This window comes from Etheostoma cragini, chromosome 2, assembly GCF_013103735.1.
Source record: "Etheostoma cragini isolate CJK2018 chromosome 2, CSU_Ecrag_1.0, whole genome shotgun sequence".
NCBI lineage: Eukaryota > Metazoa > Chordata > Actinopteri > Perciformes > Percidae > Etheostoma > Etheostoma cragini.
In genome coordinates, this window is record NC_048408.1 from 29,285,040 (window position 1) to 29,293,636 (window position 8,597).

The 8,597-nt window shown below is 42.8% G+C and overlaps 2 protein-coding genes across 2 annotated transcripts in view; one reads left to right on the forward strand and one right to left on the reverse strand.

The window, feature by feature from the left end:
- The window catches only part of c2h6orf120 (chromosome 2 C6orf120 homolog), a 2,953-nt gene extending 1,719 nt beyond the window's left edge, over positions 1-1,234 (forward strand). Inside the window, exon 2 of the mRNA XM_034856299.1 lies at positions 512-1,234. Coding sequence (XP_034712190.1) covers positions 561-1,166 — 606 coding nt within the window. The 5' untranslated portion in view covers positions 512-560 and the 3' untranslated portion in view covers positions 1,167-1,234. The remainder of the gene's footprint in view (positions 1-511) is intronic.
- Positions 1,235-5,961: 4,727 nt separating this feature from the next.
- On the reverse strand, positions 5,962-6,638 carry mrpl21 (mitochondrial ribosomal protein L21). Its single transcript, XM_034856311.1, has one exon. It carries the CDS (start codon positions 6,600-6,602, stop codon positions 6,018-6,020), a length of 585 nt encoding a protein of 194 aa, XP_034712202.1. The 5' UTR covers positions 6,603-6,638; the 3' UTR covers positions 5,962-6,017.
- Positions 6,639-8,597: the final 1,959 nt, after the last annotated feature.

Below are 8,597 nucleotides of genomic sequence, written 5' to 3' on the forward strand. Positions count from 1 at the left end.
GGGCTGATCTTTAATGCAATATCTACATTTCCCATTATCAGAAACCATGCATCCAATGTTCCAAAGGCACATTATGTTTATTAATCTGATATTATTTTAAAAAATAACTAAGAAAACATTAAACAACCCTTTTGCAATGATGTAAGCACATAATGTAATCTGATTACTGCCCTGGTTAAAAAAAACAATACTGATCTCAGCTGGTATCCTGTCTATAATGGAGTCCAATGGAAATTTGTGAGTGACCCCAAACTTTTAACCGGTAGTGTATATACATACTTACATACACACACATACATACACACACACACACACATACATACATACACACACACACACACACATACATACATACATACATGCACACACACATACACACATACACACATACATACACACATAGATACTTGCATACTTACTATCTTTTGTGTGTGTGTGTGTGTGGTGTGGGGTGCGTGTGTGGTGTGTGTGCGTGCGTGTGTGTGTGTGTGGTGTGTGTGTGTCTGGCCAGGCTGTCTGGTGTCGTCCAGGCGGTGACTGACTGACCGACCGATGCCTTCATGATGCTGCGCTGCAGCGCCCTGGTCCTCGCCCTGGTCCTGGTCCTGGTCCTGGTCCTCGCCCTGCTGCCGTCCCGAGCCCGGGGCCTCCTGAGTCTCGCCGAGGACGACGGCGGCGACGGCGTCCCCGAAGAGTGGACCCTGCTGCACGTGGTCCAGGGCCACATCGGGGCCGGGAACTACAGCTACCTGCGCCTCAACCACGACGGCAGGATCATCCTGCACATGCGGAGCCTGAAGGGGGACGCGGACCTCTACGTCTCGGACAAAACCCTGAGGCCCAGCTTCGACACCTACAAGCTGCAGTCGGCCACCTGCGGCCAGGATGTGGTGGTGGTCCCCGGGGACCTGGTCCGGCCCGTGGGCATCGGCATTTACGGCCATCCGTCTCACAGAGAGAGCGAGTTCGAGATGCGGGTGTTTTACGATCAGGCGGTTCCCCACGACCCGTTCGAAAGGGGCCCGGACGCGTCGGAAGACGGAGACAAGAGAAGGACGTCGGCCCAGGCGACGGAGGACGAGGAGGACGACTATCAGGAGGAGGAGTCGATCTTTTGGACAATTCTAATTGGACTTTTGAAGATTATACTTGAGATTTTGTTTTGAAAATGGTTTTCCTTCGTTGCTGCTTAGCGACGCAAGGAGGAGGTTCTTCTTCTTTGAGGAGGAGAATCTTCTTTAAGGAAGAGATTCCTTAGGAGGAGCTTCTTCTCCTAGGAGGAGCTTCTTCTCCTAGGAGGAGCTTCTTCTCCTAGGAGGAGCTTCTTCTCCTAGGAGGAGCTTCTTCTCCTAGGAGGAGATGATTCTTCTCCTAGGAGGAGATGATTCTTCTCCTAGGAGGAGATGATTCTTCTCCTAGGAGGAGATGATTCTTCTCCTAGGAGGAGATGATTCTTCTCCTAGGAGGAGATGATTCTTCTCCTAGGAGGAGATGATTCTTCTCCTAGGAGGAGATGATTCTTCTCCTAGGAGGAGCTTCTTCTCCTAGGAGGAGCTTCTTCTTCAAGGAGGAGGTTCTTCTTCTTTGAGAAGGAGAATCTTCTTTAAGGAGGAGATTCCTTAGGAGGAGCTTCTTCTCCTAGGAGGATATTCTTCTTCAAGGAGGAGATTCTTCTCCTAGGAGGAGCTTCTTCTTCTAAGAGGAGCATCTTCTTCCTCCTTTTTTGTAGCCTCAGTCAGCCTCGAAGCGTTTAGAGAAGATTATTTTCTTCCTCTCTGTAAAGGTTGAGAATTGTCGCACCACTCCTGTGAGAATTATCCCATTTTTAACAACTCCTTTCCTTTTGGTCAAACACACACACACACACACTGGATTTGAACGAAGTTGAAACTGAATATTTAATCGGAAAACGCTTCTCTGTGTGTGTGTGTGTGTGTGTGTGTGTGTGTGTGTGTGTGTGTGTGTGTGTGTGTGTGTGTGTGTGTGTGTGTGTGTGTGTGTGTGTGTGTGTGTGTGTGTGTGTGAGTGAGAGAACAAACGTGAGCCTCTCAGATTCAGCAGGTGTTGTTTTGGTGTCCTCGTATAAAGGTGGAAAGCCAGATCACTAAATTTGGGCCTTTTGTGATTTCTACGTTGGGCTGCAAGTCAACCAAAAGGGCAAAAAGGGGATAAATCTGTACATTTAAAGTGTATCTTTAATACCACACACACACAGACACACACACACACACACGCTCTACCTGAGTGTTACTGCTCCTCCTGTCCATACTGGTCTGAAACGGTCCTTTCTGATGGGGAATAAACCTCGGTTTGCTCAGAGGAACTACGTCTAAAGGCAGATGAAAAGCCTGTCGTCGTATCTTTCTCCCGGGAACACTTTAAGACGGACTAATTTTTTTAAATCAAACGAGAAGCGACAGAAGTAGCTGCTGATGTTCGCGTTTTCAGTTGTTTAGTCAGTCTGAGGGATGCAAACCGGGCCGATAGACTCAAATTAAATGCTGTACGGCTACGTTGTTTAGCATTTCTGAAATGAAGAGAAATCCCAACTTCCAGGTTCTTCTCCAGATGTTAACATAAATCCAACTAAAATGAACTGACTCGAAGACACATTGACGTTTATAACAATACAAATAACCTGAAGTCCAGACTTGGAACCGGAGACTTAGCGATGTGGATTGTCTTCATTCAAACCTTCCGGAAAATTAGTCTTTTTGAGTTTTATTCAAACGCAAATGTTGCGTCTTCAATCATTTTGTGGAGATCGGATCGTTTCCAGGTCCAAAAACTTTGCGTGTCTAACGCATTCGGCACAAGCCCCAGATACGCTTTAAAACCCGAGTGGATCGAAGGGAGCCCTTCAGGGCCAGTACGGACAGCAGGAACCCTCTAACCCCTCTCTAAATCTTCAAATCAAATGTTGGCTACACCACTACGTTTTAATTTATAAGATAATATCTTTTGTTATGTTAAAGGTCCCATGACATGGTGGTCTTTGAACCTTAGTGGTCCCCTGATACTGTATCTGAAGTCTCTTTTATATAGACCTTAGTGGTCCCCTAATACTGTATCTGAAGTCTACTGGATCTGAAGTCTCTTTATATAGACCTTAGTGGGCCCTTAATACTGGATCTGAAGTCTCTTTTATATAGACCTTAGTGGGCCCTTAATACTGGATCTGAAGTCTCTTTATATAGACCTTAGTGGTCCCCTAATACTGGATCTGAAGTCTCTTTATATAGACCTTAGTGGTCCCCTAATACTGTATCTGAAGTCTCTTTTATATAGACCTTAGTGGGCCCTTAATACTGGATCTGAAGTCTCTGTCCCCAAATTCAGTCTTGGTGCAGACCTACAGCCACTAGAGCCGGTACCACAATGAGCTTTCCTTAGTATGTATCATTTTTGAGTCTGTAGCTTTAAGGGGGGGGGGGGGGGGGGGGGCAAAATTCTCTGGGCGGGTAAAGCAGACAAAAGGGATGTAACCTTTCCCCTTATGACCTCATAAGGGGCAAGATTACTGATCGGCCCATCTGAGCTTTCATTTTCTCAAAGGCAGACCAGGATACCCAAGGCTCGGTTTACACCTATCAACAGGTCTAGTCACTGGGGGACCATAGGCAGGCTGGGGGGACTCATATTAATGTTAAGAAAAACCTCAAAGGGACATTTTCCTGCCATGGGACCTTTAACTCCTCGCGTCCACTCTACTACGTTTCCAAACCCCTAAAATGGAGACTTTTGGGACCCCGGTGTGTGTGTGTTTCCCTTGGTATCAATAAAGTTGTGTCTGTATTATTGGACATAGAAGACCCTGGAAAGGTTGTAGGAAGTGAAAAGGATGATGGGTAATGTGTTCTTCATTCGGAGGCCAGCGAAGGATAAGAAGCTGTTGAATGGGCCCGTTTTTAAAGGAGCAGTTCCTGTTTTTTCACTTTGTTGTTGTTGTTGTTGTTGTTGTTTTTTTCTGCCTGATGGACAAGCTCCTGATTCCAAAACCATCACCTCCTGCGTTTCGGAGTTCAGTTACGAGGGAAACTACGACCACTGAGCAGAAATGTTCGACAGTGCCTTCGAGAGATGAGATGACGAGCGGTTGTCGTGTTTTTCAGAGACGATTCGGTCAGATTTCAGAATAAAAGCTGCCGTTGTGCCGACTGTTTAAATCGTTAAGTCTTGTGTGTCTTTGTTCCACAATTTGGGAAAAATGCTTTTCTCTTCCAAAATTTGTCAAATGTCAATGTCAAAATTTAAAAATTTACTTTTATTGATGCTTTTCATCAATGTTTTTAACTTTTTTTCTCGCATTTTTGGTCCAGTTTTTTCACTGTTTGTCATTTTTTTTTACGTTTAACACTACGTAACACTAACTTATTAACTTCAGTTTTACAGATATTTGGGGAATTTATGGTCAATAAACCTCATTTATAGGAAATTAAACCTAATGTTTGAGTTAGAAAAGCAGAAATTAGGAATTATTGAGACTAAAATTAAAGGAATGGATGTTGATGATAATCACAGACTTCAATATGTCAACTTTTACTCAATACTATTTCAACAACACTCACATTTGTTTTTCAAATGCTATAAAATTGAATAAGACGCCCCAAAATTAATGAAAGTAGAGATTTGTACTTGGCAAAGAGCGTTGGGTGGAATCAATCATGTTATTTTGGGGAGTTAAAAAGAACATTGATATAGGAAAACGGGTCTATTTGACGCGAGGACAACATGAGTGATAACAAGCACTACGATGCTATAAATTCATATTAATTAATAATATGAGTCTGCACCGTGACTACGATATTAAAAATATTAGTTTCAAAGATAAATGAATTAGTTGTTTAACCCTCCTGGTGTCTTCAGGTCAAATTTGACCTCTTTCCAAAAGTTTCTATATTTGGGATTCTTTCAAACTGTAAAAAAATAAAAAATAAGCTTTAACATTTTTGTGGGGAAAAACCCACAAAAAAGTACAAAAATTTATCAGTTACTACTTTCATTGAAAGTAGTAACTAAATTTGGGTGTTTGTTTTTTTTTTGTCAATTTTTTAGCATTTGGAGAAAAAAAATGTAAGTGTAAAAGAGAAAAATATCAAATAAAATTACAAAAATGTGAAAGAAATGTCAAAAAAAAGAAGCATTAAAATTTTTGGGAAAAGCCCACGGAGAATTCAAAAGGCTCCGAAAAAGTAATCAAACGTTGAAAAAAAAGCAAAATCATTGGAGGAAAGACACAAAAAATGTCGAAAAAGACGACCAGAACTTTGATTTAAAAAAAATGTAAAATAACTTTTTTTTAAAGTTTAAAAAAAAGAGAGAAATTGTGGAAACAATGTCCCAAAAAGTGTCAAATGTGTAAAAAAAAAAAAAAGATTTTAAATTTTAGGGACAAACCGACAGAATTAAAATAAATAATCAGTTCACTACTTTCATTGAATTAGTTTTTTTTGTCAATTTTATAGCATTTGGAGAGAAAAAACGGGTAAAAGAACCTTAAAAAAAATGAAATCTTGAAAATGTCAAATAGTGACAAAATGTTTTTAAAAAGCCTTAAAATTTGGGGAAAACCCACGGAAATTTTTAAAAGGCTTCAAAGAAGTCCACAAATATTGAAAAAGTGACAAAATCACTGTAGGAAAGACACAAAAATGTAAAAAAATGTGAAATAAATGTCCAAAAAAAAAAAGTGACAAATTTGGGGGAAAAACCCACATAACTTCTAAAAGTCGACAAACATTGGTAAAGTGATTTTTTTCCATTTTTGGGGGGATTTCGATGCAATTGCAAATTAATTGTTCAACTCTAATAGAAAATAATAAATAAATAAATAATTAAATCCACTTTTAAAGAAGAAGCTTTATTATTTACAGACGTTTTGTAGAAACAGTCCGAAGAGTCTGATCGTTGCTGTGTGTGTGTGTGTGTGTGTGTGTGTGTGTGTGTGTGTGTGTGTGTGTGTGTGTGTGTGTGTGTGTGTGTGTGTGTGTGTGTGTGAACTAGTCCCGTTATGGTCCTCATGCGAGTCTGGGGGCCAGCTCGACGCTGTTGATCCGGAGCACCGTCTGCGGCTGGATGATGATCCTCTTGCGCTCGTACCGGTGTCTCTTCCAGAACCTCATGTGGACCTTGGGCCAGGACTCGGTCTTCTCCAAGACGGTGGCCTCGACCCGGACCAGGTCCTTCCCCAGCAGAGGCCTGCCCAGCAGGGTGAAGTCCTCCGCGCCGACCAGCAGCACCTTCTCCAGGCGGATCCGCTCCCCGCACTCCGCCTCGATGTGGTTCTCGATCAGGATCAGGTCCTCGCCGGTGACCTTCCACTGGCGGCCGGCGAAGTGCACCACGGCGAACAGGCGGCCGAAGTCCCGCTGGAGGATCCGCTGGTTCACGGTGCTCACCACCGCGGCGTGCCGGCTCCGCTCCTCCTCCTCCGGGACCAGGATCATCTGCTCCGGCCACGGCGGCTGGGACAGGGAGGTCCGGGGCACCGGGTCCCGGCTCACGGAGCTCTGCGTTCGCACCGCAAGGGGGGACAGGACCGGATGTTTGGGTATCAACCTGCAGCACGTCCTCCACAACCCTGCTCCTCTGCTCAGCGCCATCTTGACAGGAAATGCTTTAGTTTACACTGCGCATGCGTGACTCGTCACCTTCACAGTCTATGCTTATATTCTGCTTTCAATAACTCCAAATTGTGAGTCTGTCACATTTTTATTTATATATTTTTTTTCTATGAAATTATAGAGAAACACTTATATAATATGAGACCAATTAAATAAATGATAAGTACAAAATAAACAGATCCATGAAGAGAGCAAAATGACAATAATAAAATGAAAATGCTATTGTGCGTTGCGTTAAAGTGCAGTCGTAAATGGCAGACTCCGGACTCCAACTTTTTTTTTAAAGGCTTTTATTGAAACCCAAACAGAAATAATTGTATTTCTCTACAGTTAATGTAGTATTTATAAAAGTTTTAAAACCTTTTAGAGATACGCGGTTCTCACAGGACAACGAGGCCATAAACAGTATGATGATTTTATAGAATATGATGCATTTCTACAGATTACAACACCCAGTTGAATCATACCTTATGTCTATTTTGTACTGTATTAATTGTAGATCAATACGATAATTTTTGTAAAAAAAGGCTTGGGTTTTGAATAAAAGCCTTTGATAAAAAAAATTGGAGTCTCTAATTTACAACAGCACTTTAACGCAACGCACAATAGCATTTTCAAGTATGTATTTTTTATTATTTTTATTTTGCTCTCTTTATAGATCTGTTTATATTTTCTTATCACTTATTTACGTGGTCTCATATTATATAAGTTGCTACTTTAATTACACATTCAATTTAATTTAAACGTCACTTACTTACACTACAATGTTGTTTTCTTGTACTATGGCAACTGCACTTTACTTTACAAAACCTTAATTTGACGCCACTTTAGATTCAATCAACCTTCAAGTCAAGGCAAGTCAAGTTTATTTCATCCATAGAAATGGAAATTACAGTGCTCACACTCGCCATCTTACCCATTAAAAACTAGAGAATAAATACAACACCACAAATACACGGCAATGTTTTACCTAAATACATTAATTATTAATATATTAATTAGTTAGAGATTACACCACCCGGTTGAATCAAACTTTATGTCTGATTTTTACTTCACTAACTGTAGATAATTACATTATGTTTTGTCTTAAAAGGCTTGGGTTTCAATAAAACACCATCCAGCCTTCGCTGCTCAGAGTGAAGATGGAGAGTGCCGGAGTGGACCAACACCTGGCTGCATGGACCAACACCTGGCTGCATGGACCAACACCTGGCTGCATGGACCAACACCTGGCTGCATGGACTTCGGACTATGGACTACCTCCCCAACAGACCACAGTATGTGAGGCTCCATCACTGTGTGTCTGTTGCATCTGTGGTGCACTGCAGCACAGGTGCCCCTCAGGGTACGGTGCTCTCCCCCTGCCTTTTCACCCTCAACACCTCGGATTTCACGCACAACACCACCCACTGCCACGTCCAGAAGTTCTCCGATGACACAGCCGTTGTTGGTTGTTTTTCTGAGGGGAACGATCTGGAATATGGGTCGGTTGTCAGGGACTTTGTCAGCATGTGTGAGCTCAACCAGCTTCAGCTCAACACCAGCAAGACAAAGGAGATGTTCGTTGACTTCAGGAGGAAAACATCTCGTTTCTCACCGGTGAGATCGGACATTGAGGTAGTGGAGAGCTACAAATTCCTGGGTGTTCACCTGAACAATAAACTGAACTGGACTGATAACACCAATGCACCCTACAAGAAGGGCCAGAGTCGCCTCCATCATCTGCTGAGGAGACTCAGGTCCTTTGGAGTGTGCAGGACTCTCCTCAGGACTTTTTATGACTCCGTGGTGGCCTCTGCCATCCTTTAAGCTGCTGTGGTCTGCTGGAGGGGGGGGGGACTGTCCTCTGGACCCCTTAGAGACAGTAGGGGAGAGGAGGATGTTAGCCAAGCTGACATCCATCATGGAAAACACCCCTCACCCCCTACATGACCCTGTGGGGTCCCTGAGCAGCTCCTTCAGCAGCAGACTGAT

Excerpts from the sequence above, each read along its gene's own strand:
- mrpl21 (XM_034856311.1), bottom strand. The coding sequence starts at position 6,602 with ATGGCGCTGAGCAGAGGAGCAGGGTTGTGGAGGACGTGCTGCAGGTTG.